Below are 17,830 nucleotides of genomic sequence, written 5' to 3'. Positions count from 1 at the left end.
ATCCTCTGATTATTTCACACTTTGCTTAAAATTCTTCATCCCTAAGAACTAATGTCCAAATCCTTCAACATGGTATATGAGGCTCTCATTGCCCCTTCAGCTGTTTTTTGTTTGGTTGGTTGGCTTTTTCAGGTTTTTTTTTGGCTGTGGGTTTTTTTTTTGGGCGGGGGGCTTTTTTTCCCATGAGTTTCTGGTTCTTACTATCTCCAGGTCTTTCCTCATTAAGTTGGCCTGTGCTTAGAAGGCACCTCCACTTCCTCTTCTTCACCTTTAAGCCTCAGTTCTGGCATCTCCTCCTCTAGCAAGCCCATGGCAGGAGTTAGATATCCCCCTTTCTCACTCCTATAATTACTCAGACTATCCCAGCACTGCACTTCCTACTTATTTTGTCATTATTCATTCAGGCCCCTTACTAATTCTCAGTGCTTACTCATTCGTGTGTCTATATCAGACTGGCACAGTCCAGCACATAGTAGGTACTCAAGAGATTTTGAATGAATGAGTGACTGAGTGGTTGTACATGGAGAAATGTTGCAGGAGCCAAGTTAAGAGCTAATGGCTTAAAGTGGCCCTTGATACCTCTTTTTTACTTAGCCCTATAGGCCACTCTTATCTGCAAGTAGAAGGAGAGGTGCTTTCTGGCTCCAAAGGAGCACTGGCCTTGAAACTCATTTTGTGAGCAGAGTAAAGCAGAGAACTTGAGAGACTAATATTTCCCCTAAAATATCCATCAAATACAAGCCCAGCAGATACCAGCAGTTTTCAACCCCATCACCACCACCCCCATCACCAAGTTCTTAACAGCAAATGAAGGTGAACTCCTCCCTGGAATTCTACAAGTTCAGCATATCTTTAATGTTTAGGACTTCTGTCTTTTAAATTCATGTAAATTTATCATTCTTTCCGTAAGATGGAACTGATCTTTGTAAATCAGTTACCAGTGAAATGACTTAATTCCCCAACTCATACATCCACACCTCAATTAGCCAAACTGATGTTCCAAGAAGGTGTCCCATATTTATTTTATAGCTTCCCATCCTTTTCCAACTCCTCCAAGAGGTGCCTCGTTAAGAAATATGGGATACGTTGTAGTTCCTCTTCCGTACTACATTCTTACAAACCAAGCATCAGCCATAATTAACGAAAAAAAAAAAACTAGAATAAAAACAGAGGGGCGAGGACCTTCGGAAATAGAAAAAAGGGGGATACTGGTTCAAGATGGCAGAGTTGAAGGACGAGCGCTCACTCCCTCTTGTGAGAGCACCGGAATCACAACTAACTGCTGAACAATCATCGACAGGAAGACACTGGAACTCACCAAAAAACATACCCCACATCCAAAGACAAAGGAGAAGCCACAATGAGACGGTAGGAGGGGCACAATCACAATAAAATCAAATCCCATCACTGCTGGGTGGGTGACTCACAAACTGGAGAACACTTATACCACAGAAGTCCACCCACTGGAGTGAAGGTTCTGAGCCCCATGTCAGGCTTCCCAACCTGGGGGTCCGGCAAGGCGAGGAGGAATTCCTAGAGAATCAGACTTTGAAGGCTGGCGGGATTTGATTACAGGACTTCGACAGGACTGGGGGAAACAGAGACTCCACTCCTGGAAGGCACACACAAAATAGTGTGTGCATCAGGACCCAGGGGAAGGAGCAGTGACCCCATAGGAGACTGAACCAGACCTACCTGCTAGTGTTGGAGGGTCTCTTGCAGAGGCTGGGGGTAGCTGGGGGTAGCTGGGGCTCACCGTGAGGACAAGGACACTGGCAGCAGAAGTTCTGGGAAGTACACCTTGGCGTGAGCACTCCCAGAGTCTGCCATTAGAGCAGACTACCAAAGAGCCCAGGTAGGCTCCAGTGTTGGCTCACCTCAGGCCAAACAACCAACAGGGAGGGAGCCCAGACCCACCCATCAGCAGACAAGCGGATTAAAGTTTTACTGAGCTCAGCACACCAGAGCAACAGCCAGCTATACCCACCACAAGTCCCTCCCATCAGGAAACTTGCACAAGCCTCTTAGATAGCCTCATCCACCAGAGGGCAGACAGCAGAAGCAAGAAGAATTACAATCCTGCAGCCTGTGGAACAAAAACCACATTCACAGAAAGATAGACAAGATGAAAAGGCAGAGGCCTATGTACCAGATGAAGGAACAAGATAAAACCCCAGAAAAACAACTAGATGAAGTGAAGATAGGCAACCTTACAGAGAAAGAATTCAGAATAATGATAGTAAAGATGATCCAGAACCTCAGAAAAAGAATGGAGACAAAGATCGAGAAGATGCAAGAAATGTTTAACAAAGACTTAGAAGAATTAAAGAACAAACAAACAGAGATGAACAATACAATAACTGAAATGAAAAATACACTAGAAGGAATCAATAGCAGAATAACTGAGGCAGAAGAACGGATAAGTGACCTGGAAGACAGAATGGTGGAATTCACTGCTGTGGAACAGAATAAAGAAAAAAGAATGAAAAGAAATGAAGACAGCCTAAGAGACCTCTGGGACAACATTAAACGCAAAAACATTTGCATTATAGAGGTCCCAGAAGAAGAAGAGAGAGAGAAGGGACCCGAGAAAATATTTGAAGAGATTATAGTCAAAAACTTCCCTAACATGGGAAAGGAAATACCCACCCAAGTCCAGGAAGCACAGAGAGTCCTATACAGGACAAACACAAGTAGAAACATGCCAAAACACATAGTAATCAAACAAGCAAAAATTAAAGACAAAGAAAAAATATTGAAAGCAGCAAGGGAAAAATGAAAAATAACATACAAGGGAACTCCCATAAGGTTAACAGCTGATTTCACAGCAGAAACTCTACAAGCCAGAAGGGAGTGGCATGACATATTGAAAGTGATGAAAGGGAAGAACCTACAACCAAGATTACTCTACCCAGCAAGATTCTCATTCACATTTGATGCAGAAATCAAAAGCTTTACAGACAAGCAAAAGCTAAGAGAATTCAGAACCACCAAACCAGCTCTACAACAAATGCTAAAGGAACTTCTCTAAGTGGGAAACACAAGAGAAGAAAAGGACCTACAAAAACAAACCCAAAACAATTAAGAAAATGGTCATAGGAACATACATATCGATAATTACCTTAAACATGAATGGATTAAATGTTCCAACCAAAAGACACAGGCTCACTGAATGGATACAAAAACAAGATCCATATATATGCTGTCTACAAGAGACCCACTTCAGACCTAGGGACACATACAGACTGAAGGTGAGGGGATGGAAAAAGATATTCCATGCAAATGGAAATCAAAAGAAAGCTGGAGTAGCAATACTCATATCAGATAAAATAAACTTTCAAATAAAGAATGTTACAAGAGACAAGGAAGGACACTACATAATGATCAAGGGACCAATCCAAGAAGAAGATATACCAATTATAAATATATATGCACCCAACATAGGAGCACCTCAATACATAAGGCAACTGCTAACAGCTATAAAAGAGGAAATCAACAGTAACACAATAATAGTGGGGGACTTTAACACCTCACTTACACCAATGGACAGATCATCCAAACAGAAAATTAATAAGGAAACACAAGCTTTAAATGACACAATAGAGCAGATAGATTTAACTGATATTTATAGGACATTCCATCCTAAAACAGCAGATTACACTTTCTTCTCAAGTGCGCACAGAACATTCTCCAGGATAGATCACATCTTGGGTCACAAATCAAGCCTCAGTAAATTTAAGAAAATTGAAATCATATCAAGCATCTTTTCTGACCATAACTCTATGAGATTAGAAATCAATTACAGGGAAAAAAACGTAGAAAACACAAACACATGGAGGCTAAACAATATGTTACTAAATAGCCAAGAGATCACTGAAGAAATCAAAGAGGAAATCAAGAAATACTTAGAGACAAATGACAATGAAAACACGATGATCCAAAACCTATGGGATGCAGCAAAAGCAGTTCTAAGAGGGAAATTTAGAGCAATACAATCCTACTTCAAGAAACAACAAACATCTCAAATAAACAACCTAACCTTACACCTAAAGGAACTAGAGAAGGAAGAACAAACAAAACCCAAAGTTAGTAGAAGGAAAGAAATCATAAAGATCAGAGCAGAAATAAATGAAATAGAAACAAAGTAGACAATAGCAAAGATCAATAAAACTAATAGCTGGTTCTTTGAGAAGATAAACAAAATTGATAAACCAGTAGCCAGACTCATCAAGAAAAAGAGGGAGGGGACTCAAATCAATAAAATTAGAAATGAAAAAGAAGAAATACAACAGACACTGCAGACATACAAAGCATCCGAAGAGACTACTACAAGCAACTCTATGACAGTAAAATGGACAACCTGGAAGAAATGGACAAATTCTTAGAAAGGTATAACCTTCCAAGACTGAACCAGGAAGAAATAGAAAACATGAACAGACTAATCACAAGTAATGAAATTGAAACTGTGATTAAAAATCTTACAACAAACAAAAGTCCTGGACCAGATGGATTCACAGGTGAATTCTATCAAACATTTAGAGAAGAGCTAACACCCATCCTTCTCAAACTCTTCCAAAAAATTTCAGAGGAAAGAACACTCCCAAACTCATTCTATGAGGCCACCATCACCCTGATACCAAAACCAGACAAATATACTACAAAAAAAGAAAATTACAGACCAACATCACTGATGAATATAGATGCAAAAATTCTCAACAGAATACTAGCAAACAGAATTCAACAACACATTAAAAGGATCATACACCATGATCAAGTGGGATTTATCCCAGGGATGCAAGGATTCTTCAATATATGAAAATTAATCAATGTGATACACCACAGTAACAAATTGAAGAATAAAAACCATATGATCATCTCAATAGATGCAGAAAAAGCTTTTGACAAAATTCAACACCGATTTATGATAAAAACTCTCCAGAGAATGCACATAGAGGGGACCTACCTCAACATAGTAAAGGCCACATACGACAAACTCACAGCAAACATCATTTTCAATGGTGAAAAGTTGAAAGCATTTCCTCTAAGATCAGGAACAAGACAAGGATGTCCACTCTTGCCATTATTATTCAACATGGTTTTGGAAGTCCTAGCCACAGCAATCAGAGAAGAAAAAGAAAAAAAAGGAATACAAATTGGAAAAGAAGACGTAAAACTGTCACTGTTTGCAGATGACATGATACTATATATACATAATCCTAAAGATGCCACCAGAAAACTACTAGAGCTAATCAATGAATTTGGTCAAGTTGAAGGGTACAAAATTAATGCACAGAAATCTTGTGCATTCCTATACCCTAACAACGAAAGATCAGAAAGAGAAATTAAGGAAACAATCCCATTCACCACTGCAACAAAAAGAATAAAATACCTAGGAATAAACCTACCTAAGGGGGTAAAAGACCTGTACTCAGAAAATTATAAGACACTGATTAAAGAAATCAAAGATGACACAAACAGATGGAGAGATATACCATGTTCTTTGATTGGAAGAATCAATATTGTGAAAATGACTATACTACCCAAAGAAATCTACCGATTCAATGCTATCCCTATCAAATTACCAATGGCATTTTTTTACAGAACTAGAACAAAGTATCTTAAAATTTGTATGGAGACACAGAAGACCCAGAATAGCCAAAGCAATCCTGAGGGAATAAAACGGAGCTGGAAGAATCAGACCCCCTGACTTCAGACTATACTACAAAGCTACAGTAATCAAGACAATATGGTACTGGCACAAAAACAGAAATATAGATCAATGGAACATGATAGAAAGCCCAGAGGTAAACCCACACACCTATGGTCAACTAATCTATGACAAAGGAGGCAAGGCTATACAATGGAGAAAAGACAGTTTCTTCAATAAGTGGTGCTAGGAAAACTGGACAGCTACATGTAAAAGAATGAAATTAGAACACTCCCTAACATCATACACAAAAATAAACTCAAAATGGATTAAAGACCTAAATGTAAGACCAGACACTATAAAACTCTCTTAGAGGAAATCATAGGAAGAACACTCTTTGACATAAATCACAGCAAGATCTTTTTTGATCCACCTCCTAAAGTAATGGAAATAAAAACAAAAATAAACAAATGGGACCTAATGAAACTTAAAAGCTTTTGCACAGCAATGGAAACTATAAACAAGACAAAAAGACAAGCCTCAGAATGGCAGAAAATATTTGCAAACGAATCAATGGACGAGGATTAATCTCCAAAATATATAAACAGCTCATGCAGCTCAATATTAAAAAAACAAACAACCCAATTAAAAAATGGGCAGAAGACCTAAATAGACATTTCTCCAAAGAAGACATACAGATGGCCAAGAGGCACATGAAAAGCTGCTCAACATCACTAATTAATTATTAGAGAAATGCAAATCAAAACTACAATGAGGTACCACCTTACGCCGGTTAGAATGGGCATCATTAGAAAATCTACAAACAACAAATGCTGGAGAGGGTGTGGAGGAAAGGGAACCCTCTTGCTCTGTTGGTGGAAATGTAAATCGATACAGCCACTATGGAGAACAGTATGGAGGTTCCTTAAAAAACTAAAAATAGAATTACCATATGACCCAGCAATCCCACTGGTGGGCATATACCCTGAGAAAACCATACTTCAAAAAGAGTCATGTACCAAAATGTTCATTGCAGCTCTATTTACAATAGCCAGGACATGGAAGCAACCTAAATGTCCATCGACAGATGAACGGATAAAGAAGACGTGGCACATATATACAATGGAATATTACTCAGCCATAAAAAGAAATGAAATTGAGTTATTTGTAGTGAGGTGGATGGAGTTAGAGTCAGTCATACAGAGTGAAGTAAGTCAGAAAGAGAAAAACAAATACTGTATGCTAACACATATATATGGAATCTAAGGGAAAAAAAAAAAAGGTCATGAAGAACCTAGTGGCAAGACGGGAATAAAGACATAGACCTACTAGAGAATGGACTTGAGGATATGGGGAGGGGGAAGGGTAAGCTGTGACAAAGTGAGAGAGTGGCATGGACATATATACACTACCAAACGTAAAATAGATAGCTAATGGGAAGCAACCGCATAGCACAGGGAGATCAGCTCTGTGCTTTGTGACCACCTAGAGGGGTGGGATAGGGAGGGTGGGAGGGAGGGAGATGCAAGAGGGAAGAGATATGGGAACATATGTATACATATAACTGATTCACTTTGTTATAAAGCAGAAACTAACACACCATTGTAAAGCAATTATACTCCAATAAAGATGTTAAAAAAAAAAAAAGAAATAAAAAAAAAAGTGTGTGTGTTTTGAGTGTGTGTGTGTGAGGGGGGCTTTTCCTTAATATGAAAGCTATGCAAAACTTCACACTTGTATACCTAATGATTCTAGAGTTATTTCACACCACCATCATCTACATTCCCTTGAGAGCTTCCAATGAATCCTATTATTTCCATAGTCCTTAAAGAAGAAAAAATTACCTCCAGGGGCTTTCTCTCTTGGCATCACTTCCTACAAAAAAGACTCAGATATATTTGCATTTATGTAAAAAGATATTCAATACAGCACTCTTTGAAGCAGAAATTTTAAAAAACCTGGAAATTTAAATGTCCATCAAAAAAAGACTGGTAAAATAAATGACAGCACATCTAGACAATGGCATTTCATGCACAGTATCATATAGCCATCAAATAAGATGAGGTAGATAGATCATTGTTACGTGTACAAGCATGCATTGCAAGAGCTCCAGGATAAGTGGTTAAGAGAAGAAAGCAAGGCAAGGAATAGGCATAAATTCTACTGAATACAAAAAAAGAGGGGAATTATTTATGTATTCATTCATTCATATATTCATTCATTTATATGTAATGTCTCTGTAAAGATGCACTAGTCATTATCCCTGGGAAAAACTAGGGGTTACTGGAGGGTGGAGATATACTTTTTACGATACACACTCTTATATTGCTTAAATTTTTCACCATAAACTTTTCAAAAACTAAAACAAAAGCTATCTGGAGGAAGTAAAGGTAAAAGCAAAGAGGAAGGGCAAAGCCTGCCTCACTGCCCACCTGACTCACTGCTTCCTGGGCCACAGTCCAGCAGCCCGGGGCTGGTGTGACGGGCTCCAACTTCTGTGATTTTTCAACCTGGGAGGCACTATGCTTTCTTTCGAGAGGGGGGACATCAGTGACTGAGGATGGTTCAGGAAAGAGCCCCTATATCCGAAATGCAGAGCCTCTCCCCACATTCCTTAGAATTTTATCTTCATGCATTATACTTTTGATTAAGGCCCATCTCACAGCGTCTATTTCCTTTTCCCCACAAACTTTAAGAGGTCATCTCTACCTACATCCCCCATGTTCAAAGTAATTCACATCTGTTGCCAAGACTGTGGTCAAAGAAAATGTTTGTGAAGGACTTTTCCTCCACATTGAGGACCAAACCACCTTGACAACAGGGGTTTTTGACAATAAACTCTGGGGAAAAGGCCTATTCATCCCTGGCCCAGCTGGCCAATTACCCAGTGAGGAGTCTTTCTGACGTCATTAGCCCTACAACAATTTAGGAAGCATTCCCAGTGTTCAGAGAACCCCTTAAATGAAATTAGACCAGTATTTGAGCCAATTCATACCAAAGAGCCAAGAGGAATAATTAAAGTGTGAATGTTTTATTCTTTAGTGTTTAATAGAATACATCACAAGTCACATAATCAATGATTCATTACTTCACACACAGGGAGGAAAACAATATTGAGTATTTCTGTTATACAACTGGTTGTGAACACAGAGAACCAAAATCTCTAGAGCATTTAGATGGTTGAAGAAATTCTCACTTAAAGTTTGGGCAAGTCTGAAAAAACTTCCTCGGTTTTTAAAATATAAAAGGATTTTTTTTTTTTTCTTGGCTTTCTGTTTCATTAGAAAGCCTGATAATTGTATAATGATTTTTTCCCTTTCTCCTTCAATTTTGAGAATATGGCTCAGTGATATGTATCACTTAGCATATAACATTTTCAACAATTTCATAATCCCAGAATGAAATAATGCCCAGAAAAATTTAAATAACGCGTAATTTGCATCTTCAAAATTAATATCCACAATGGATGTTTTAACCTTTGTCATTAAATGTCACAAATGCTGTTTGAGTGGTCATAAATGAATTGTCATTTGTATTCAATATTAATAGCAAAATTCACCTGCCTATAAAGTCACAAAGACAGTTGTATAATAGTTTACATTACAATTAATGTTCACATACCTCAAAACACATTTAGAATTAAAAAAAAAAAAAACCTGGGAAAAAAGTCACAAAATGTATAAGGTGACAAGAATTCTTGGTCAACTAGTTCAGCTTCCTACCACACGAGCTTATACTCTAATGTAAATATTCTGGTTGAATTTCTTCCATCTTAGTTTCAAGGGCCCCAGTAGAGAATATAAATCTTCAAACATTAATACTTTTAGATGTTTATCATCCAAAATTGTGACAAAGAAAAGTTAACTTCAACATAGCATGTTTCTGGCTCTAGGAAAGCCTATTTTAGGTACTATAGCTACTGGAAACACAAGACTATTTTATTTATTTCTCAAGAGATAGATTTAGGTCATCTAAGAAAACTAATTCAGTTTTTAAATGAGTTATAATAAGGAAAAACAGAAAAAAATTCCAAAGGATTTACTCTGGTAGATTTACAATAAAAATATTTTAGAAATTTAAGTCAACTGAGTATTTATGATTTAGATTATAAAAAAAATTCTTAAGGAATTCAATGCCTCCAGTCAATACTGTTCTAAATGCCTGCACTATCATTTATCACTTTTCATGTGGAGTACAAAAGTGTTTTTGAATATTAGATTAGAATTTACCATAATTTAAAAAGTAAAAAACTATCAAAGCCTCACCTTACATGGCTTTAATGTAATAATAACATTCCATGGAAAATTCCAATAAAAATTGGAATATGTTATGAGCATGCCAGTTGCCTATTTTGTCTGAGAATTCACAGATTATGCATTTCCCCAGAAAAGCAACAGGCTCCATATATATATGGATCTGGTTTGAAAGAGAAGACAATTTTGTCTAGTATTATAAATTATCACTTTGCTATCAATGCAAAAACCAAATAAAACACAAGAATAAAAATCGTGCTGAAAGGGAAGAAATTTAAGTCCCACACATTCAAGGAATATTTTCCACAACACGTAATTTGAAAAATTAAAATGAACATGGTTCATAGTCTACATGTTTTAAAAAACAGACAATATGTCAAACACTTGGTGCAAAAGCATTGAACATGGTACCTGTTTTTTTAACCACCGCTGTCAACCATTCTTTTTTAAAAAGTTAAATTTGTTATTAAAATCTAATGTCACTCAGTTGTATTTATGAACCAAATGGTAATTAGAGCCATTACATATGTAAATGCATGCTACACTGAGTCAGATTAATGCAGTCATAATTTCTGAATAATTTATGACACCCTCCCAGGTTACTGAATGTCTTTGGAGAGCTTACTCAAATGGATGCTCAATATCTCTTCCAAGCTCACAGATGACAACCAACAGTCCAGCCCACTTTGTAGACCACTAAGGGTCCTTCTGTGGCTCAGAGCACATGGTGAATAAGGGACCCAAAAGTGCAGAGGCCAAGTCATCTTACCTCAGTTATAGTATCCACCCAATGTAAAAATGAGTTTCCTACCCAGCCTTTACTTTGGGCTAAGGTAGAATTTTTCATGTATCAACTTCCAACTTTAGAGGGGATAGTCATCATAGAAAAAAAAAGTTGGTTTACCATCTCTAACCAATCAATTCCCAGTCTTTCAGATAATGAAAAGGGTTAGGGAGTACTGCAGGGCAGCAAGGATGTGTGGAGGAGTGAGATGTGGATGAACAAAGCTGTGAAACAGTTCAACTCAAAGTTTTACAAGATAAAACTTTTAAGACTTGGGTGGCAGAGACAAAACTTGAGCAATTTCCCGTGACTCCTGGAGTTGAGCAGATTTAACAGGGCAAATCAGAATCTCGGAGTCTTGCCATACGTCAGTGGCTTTGATCTGTCCCAAGATGTTCTCAATTACGTGCTTTTTGTTGCACAATCTAACAGAATACCACATAGGGTGCAGAAATCTCTGTGACACTTACTTTTGGCCAGTGAGTGACATTCCTAAATCATTTCAGGCTTGAAACAGGGCTAAGTTCTGATGTGTTACCTAGTCCGAGAACACACCCAACACATAAGCAAATGTGACTTCCTGAATGTTTCTGCTTCCCTTACAAGTATGGTCTTCGTAATTGTAAAGCTAACTTTACTTTTCTAAAAAGGCACCTCCAACAAAAGACCTCAAATCTTTCTCTTCCCCAATAGAAAAAAGAAAAAGAATTGGTGGATTAAAAATACAGGTACCATGGTTTATGCAGACAGTTAATTGACATATTAGTATACAACTAATATCCAAGCAAAAAGTATGGAGCAAACTCAGCTTTATAACTATGTATTTTTTTCCTAACCCAATTTCCCCATAGACAAGGATATAAGAAACTCATTGAAACATGTTGCTTTAGTATATACACCATCTGATGCAAGTTACTGGGGGTAAATACAGGAACGTTTATAGCATTAGTAAATTAATTAAAAAACTAAATGATTCATGTAAAATGTTTATATATGGTATATACAGATTGGATCACATGAGTCTAAGAATAAAACTGTTCCAATTCTTAACATCTGTTATGGACATATAGTAAGATACAGTACAAGATTCATTTTTAAAAAGAAGAAAAAAATAGCGCTAATTTAAACACTGAAAACGACTCTTACAAAATCTTTTAAAAACCTACTTCAAGAGAATGATGCTGAAACAAATGAAAAAGGACAGGCTTCTCCGTCATCACAGAATATCCAAAGGAGCCTCACAGCATGAAAGACAACGATTCATCTCCCTTCACTTACAGTGTAGATACGATATACAGTGGGGATTTATTCCATGTTAGAGTAAAGGTATAAGGCAACCAGGTCTCCTTCTGTTTCAGTTGCATTTACATGGAACACCATTTTATTGCTCAGCTCACTTTTAAGCACTTATTTGCCTTCATTTAAAAATATTCCACTTTACAGCTATCTACAGATGGCAGCCCTTGGCGCTTCTATTCTCTGCAGCTCTGTCATTCGAAAAGATTCCACCTTAACTTCAAACAACCTGCATCAAAGTGGCATTTTTCAGGTTTGCCCAGAAGGCAAAATTGGCTGGGCTTGCAGACAGTAAGGATTTTTAATAAGAGAACTTAAGTCTAAGTAACCCAAATCAACATATTTTGTTCAAGGAAATAGATTTTAAAATCAGGACTTATAATCAACAAGAAAATAAAGTTCAAAAACTAAAACCCTACTGGGTAACTCTTTGGTTAGGTTATATAAGTATCAGCAAAACAGTTAGTTCAATAAACTGCCAGGTAAGAGTAGATCTGTGATTCACCTTTACAAAATGCTTTGCATGTTTTTGTGTGCTATTTTGTTAATGTGCATGTACTCAGACGGACGGTACAAACTTCCAACTTTCAAATAATAAATGAGTATGTCCTCTCCTCCCTTCCCACCCCTCCTACCCTCCTTCCTCCCTCCCCACCCCACCCCCCAAGGCTTAAGAGCTAAGGTCCTACTGACAGTCACTGCAATAATACAGGTTTTCTTAATACCCACGACGTGCATTACTACCCAGCTCCGTTTACAGTCACAGCCAGGTGACCTCCTGCAATGCTCGGCGACCTGAGCCGTCATTCTCTCTTTCCCCCTCTTGTCAATAACGGCTGCCATGTCAAGCAGTCGAACCAAGGGCTTCTGGCGGTGAGCCCAGGAGAAAGGGTGCCTCTTCAGGCAGGAGGGGAACTTTCTACAAGTTTAAACCACAGGCGAAGACCTTTAAATCTGCAAGGAAACCAAACGCTCCTTCATTATGCCATCACCAGATTCTTCTCCTACTTCTACCTGTAACTTTTCAAAACTTTATTCATTTATAGTCCCTGAACAGCCTCCGCGGGATCCTAATTCCAGCTCTGGAGTCTTCCATTCAGCCTTCTAAAACTTCACCTTTAAAGAGGGTCAAAAGACTGCGTAATAAATGACCTTTCAAAACTGTTCGCAGACACTGCTACCAATTCTCTCTCTTAAACCGCGAATGAGTCATCAGGGCTTGAGAAGATTTCAAGGAATCTTCTATACACTGGACAGGGTCCAGTTGGGTTCGGAACAATTCAGTCATTCCCAGGTACTCGGTGACTTTGTAGCCACACTGCCCCACTACATCCAGACTGAAGGACAATCCGGGGGAGGGGTGATTTGAGGCCGGGGGCAGAGGAAGCATGGGGTGGAGAGGTACGTCTGGGCTCTCTCTTCTAGTGGGGTCCAGAGAAGACGAAGAAGCCAAGAGGATCTGTGGCTGCAGGTTCTAAAGTGAGGGGTCAGTGGGTCTACTGCAGGTGGGGAACAGGGGAATGGGAGAACGTGGGGTGGGAGGGGAAATCTATAGCCCTCTCCCGGGCAAGAAGGAGAGGGAATGCGCGCGCTGGAGTCGCAAGAGGGTGTGGGGAGTTCACTCCCTGCAGAAGACGTACTCGGTGTAGCTGGTCCAGATCTTGTCCTCGTTCTGGTCGGTGCTGCTGGCGAAGGCGCAGGTGCCCGTGGAACTGCACGCCACCATGTGGAAGCCCGACTCGGACAGCTTGTCGAAGGCCTGCTCCAGGAAGTTGAACTTGAGGTAATAGCGCGAGGTGTAGCGCTCCGGAGGCCGGTCGGGGTCCCGGCTCTCGTTCAGGGTGTCCCCAAACACCTCCTTGGCCAGCGATGTCTTGCCGCACACGGTGATGCGCGCCACTCGCCGGAACTTGGCGTCCGCCTGCGCGTCCCGCCCGATGGTGTAGGAGCCGCGGTAGCCGATGGTGATGTAGCCCGAGCGTCGGCTGCCGTCCAACGACTGGGACGGCGTGAGCAGCGGGCCCGCCGCGCCCCCCGACGGGCTGCGGCTAGCCACCTCCAGGGTGGGCGACGGCGCCCCAGCCGAGGCGCCCTCCTGCTGCTCAGGCTCCGCGTAGCCGAGCGGCAGCAGCTCGTCGCCCAGCGAGCCCTCCTTCTGCACCCCGCGCCGCGAGTGCGGCGGCGGCGGCCCGGGGCCGGGCTGCTGGGGCTCCCCGAGGCGGCGCACGAGCTCCGGCAGCTCGAAGTACTCGGCCTCGCGCTGCAGCCGGCTGCGCTCGGGGAAGTAGTCAGGCAGCACGAGCTGCAAGTCCCGCAGGTAATCCAAGATGTAGCGGAAGAGGAAGCCGTCTCGGTCTAGAAAGAAGCGGCCTTTGCTGTCCCGGGCCAGCTCCTGCGGCTGCTGCTGCGTGAACATGCGCCAGAGCACCGAGTCGGGAACCGACACCACCGTGCAGCGCCGGGTCACATACACCTGGCCCCCCACGTTCAGCTCCACGATGTCGGGAAAGAGCGGCGGCTCAGCCGAGGACGACGAGGAGCCGCTGCCTCCGCCACCACCCCCGTTGGGTAGTCCACGAGTGCTGTCCGCCAGAGCCATGGCCAAGAGGTGGCCGGGCTAGGGCAGTGAGCGAGAGCCGGGCCGCGCGCCGGAGCCGCCGCCGCCGCCTTTCTCGGACGCTCGCTCAGCCCTGCGCCCCGGCCCGCCGCTGCCGCCGAGAGCCGCGCGGAGCCGAGCGCACAATGCGAGCGCGCCTCTGTGCGCCCCCGCGAGCCCCGCTGCACTCCTCCCGCCTCGCCCGCGCGCTCCAGGGGAGTGCCGGGTGGAGGCCCGCGCGCTGCTTAAGTAGAGCCGCCCACCCGGGCGCCGCGGCGAGCAGAAGGCGGGGGCGGCTGCGGAGCGGCGGAGCCTCGCTCCCAGGGCGGGAGGGGGTGGTGGGGCGGGGAATCGATTTGCATCTGAAACGCTGATGCCGCGGCGGGCTGCTGGCTCCACCCAGGCTCGCGCGCCGCCCGGACGCCCCGACTTCCCTACGGCCTCCTCGTCCGGCGCTCTAGCTCCTTCCCGCTCCTGCCCAACTTTCTTCCTCTTCCAAAGCGGACAGAACCTGGCCTTGGCCGCTTCGGAAGACGAGCCTTCTTTGGAGGGGCAGTCACTGCGCCCCCCTCCTCCTAACTGCAGCCGGAGACTGCGGAAGGAGCACTTGAACTTTCCGGCTCCCCCCACCCGGGGAGTGGAAGGGCCTGGCTGCCCCCGGAGACTAGCCGCTTTAAACACTGTAACTGTGGCGCTTTAAACACGCGGCTCGTCTCGTTGCTGAAAGTTCTAGAGAGAGACGAAAAAATCTGGAGAGGCGGTGGGGCCGCCCCGGCCCGGAGGCAGCTAGATTTTGTTTGCGCCTACGGGTAGCCTCGAAAAAACCCTAGAAACAAAAAGCTAACCTCGGTATCCTGCTGTAGGACGCTCTCCCATAGTTTATTTTCTGGGTAAAAAGGCAAACTCATTAGTTGGGAGACCTCAGAATTGGAGGAAATGGCAAAAGGGGAACTTGGGTGAGTTCAAGGAGTGACTTCGGGGCGTGTTCCCCTCCCAGTGGCGGACGCGACCTTCCCCCTCCCCGCCCCCCCGCCGCTCTTTGGCCAAGCTGAAGGGGCATGTACTGTGAGGCCTAAGGGAAAGCTACGTTTCCGCGGCCCTATCAGCCCCGGGTGAATCGCGCAATGAAACTCGGAGGGTTTGAAGGTCAAATACAATTTAGAAAACCTACCTTTCAAACCCTGCGTCTTTATCCTCCCAAAGGTCCAGGCGCACCCGCTCTCCCGCGGGCCTGGGTCATTCTGTTCAGCCCTTTCCCAAGTGCCCTCTAGTCTCAGGGTCCTTGTACATTTGAAGGCCCGCTCTAGATCCCTTCCGGTCCTCTAACTCCTGCTCCCTTCGCACTCGCACTCGCACTCGTATTCGCCCTTCACAATGCAGCACCCAGGTCTCCTACCCCGGGAAAGCTTCCCTGACTCCTCAGGTGGGTGGGGCTTCGGATGGCCCCTTCCACGTGCCCTAACGCCCAACACATTCTGACATTACGCGTCTGTGAGTGATTGTCTAATCTCTGACTTTGGTAAATAGTCTCCTGAGCACTGCAGAAAGAGGACGGAAGAGAGGGTAGTGAAGTCAATGGTTATTGGTTGAGCACCAGGTATTCATTCGGCCGCGCCGGGTAGAAGAATAATGTAAGACGGAATAGGCTCCACAGAGCTTTCAGTGTAGCCCGGTAGGCAAGGGTCAGAAGTCTGAGCAGTTATCAGATCGGTTTGAAGTACAGACTGTCAATCAGGCGAGATCTTTGTTCTTGATAATAATGTTTCCCCTTTTGTGTAACTACCCGATGGGCTTTACAGTCTCCTCATGGATGTGTGTCATTTTTACTTTGAAATGTTTATGTCTGCTGAACAGTTATCTCATGCATGTCAGTGTACTGAAATAAGATCGAGCCCCAGACCAGCTCACTTAACTGCAAGTACAGATTGTGATACTGAATATATTTGACCACTCTTTTTTTGTTTGTTCTTTGGTATAAATAATAGCTGACACAAAAGTTCCAAGTTCCAAAGCTGAATTTCTAGGCGGCTGGGCTACTATTTGTAATATCAGTGTCAAAGCCCTAAAGAAACCAGTCTCTTTTTGTAAATCCAAGAAAAGCCTTTTTCATATCAATTCTGTACATATTTTTGTATCATTACTTTGTTCATCGTATCAGCAAATCCTGTCAGTTTTGCCTTCAGAATTCTTCCAGGCTATTAACATGTTTCACCACCTCCCTGCCATCACCCGGGACCAAGCCACCCATCACCTCTTGCATTGGCCTCCTAACTGCTTCCACCTTTGCCTCCTACAGTCTTTTATCACCAGAACAAAAAGAGGGATCCTATTATAACCTAAGTCAGATCATGTCACTGTGTCCAAAGCCCCTCATTGGCTTCCCATCTCACCAAAAGTAAAAACCAAAGTACTTTCATTGCTTACAATACTCTACAAGATTGGAGCTGTCCCACCAGAACCTCTCAGACGCATCCCCTGCCACTCTCCCAGGAGCTCCATGCTTTAACCACAGTACCCCCACCCCCTACTGTTTGCTCAGGGCCTTTGCACTTCCTGCTCCCTGTGCTGAAAGACTCACTTCCCCTCCCCCTCTTACCTTCCTCATCTTGTTCAGGTGTCTCCCTTCTCACCTTCTTCAGGCCTCTGCAGCAAGACCTTCCCTTGATCGCCCTATTTAATATAGCACAACCCCGCCCAAGCAGCATCCATTTCCCTGCTTTGTTTACTGTTTGTTTCCCTGAATTAGAATATAAAGTCCAAGAGATCATAGATTTGGGTTTGGTTGATTCATCACCACAGCCCCAGTGCCTAGAACAGAACTGACATATAATAGACATTGGATAAATATGTTTCCCACTTGTTTATTCAACCAATATTTATTAAAGGTCTACTACTATGTTCTAGGCAACATGTTAAAAAATAATAATCTCTGCTTTCTTGGAGCTGCCAGGCTTGTGAGGGAGACAGATAATAAATATACAGATGAGTAAATCTACTTCAGGTAGAGATAAATGCCATGAAGAAAATAAAATTATGAAATGAGATAGAGGGACTGAGTACAGGGATACTAGTTTATATAGACTGGCTGGGAGCCTCTCCACGAAAGTGGCATTTGAGCTGCATAATAAGCAAGAAAGCCATGAGAAGTTCTGGAGGAAGAACATGCCAGGCAGAGGGCAAAGCAAGTGAAAGGAGTCTGGGTTAGGAATGATTTTGGTACATCTCACAGTAGAAGTTTGTCTATTGTATCATCT

At 42.6% G+C, this 17,830-nt stretch overlaps 1 protein-coding gene across 1 annotated transcript; it reads right to left on the bottom strand.

Moving 5' to 3' along the window:
- Positions 1-12,647: 12,647 nt before the first annotated feature.
- Positions 12,648-14,763, bottom strand: KCTD12 (potassium channel tetramerization domain containing 12). The gene has a single exon (XM_061170844.1). The coding sequence runs from the start codon at positions 14,577-14,579 to the stop codon at positions 13,599-13,601; it is 981 nt and encodes a 326-aa protein (XP_061026827.1). The 5' UTR covers positions 14,580-14,763; the 3' UTR covers positions 12,648-13,598.
- Positions 14,764-17,830: the final 3,067 nt, after the last annotated feature.

Source organism: Eubalaena glacialis, chromosome 16 (genome assembly GCF_028564815.1).
Source record: "Eubalaena glacialis isolate mEubGla1 chromosome 16, mEubGla1.1.hap2.+ XY, whole genome shotgun sequence".
NCBI lineage: Eukaryota > Metazoa > Chordata > Mammalia > Artiodactyla > Balaenidae > Eubalaena > Eubalaena glacialis.
The sequence above is the reverse complement of the archived record's forward strand: the minus strand, read 5'-3'. Positions and strand labels throughout refer to the sequence as shown.

Excerpts from the sequence above, each read along its gene's own strand:
- KCTD12 (XM_061170844.1), bottom strand. The coding sequence starts at position 14,579 with ATGGCTCTGGCGGACAGCACTCGTGGACTACCCAACGGGGGTGGTGGC.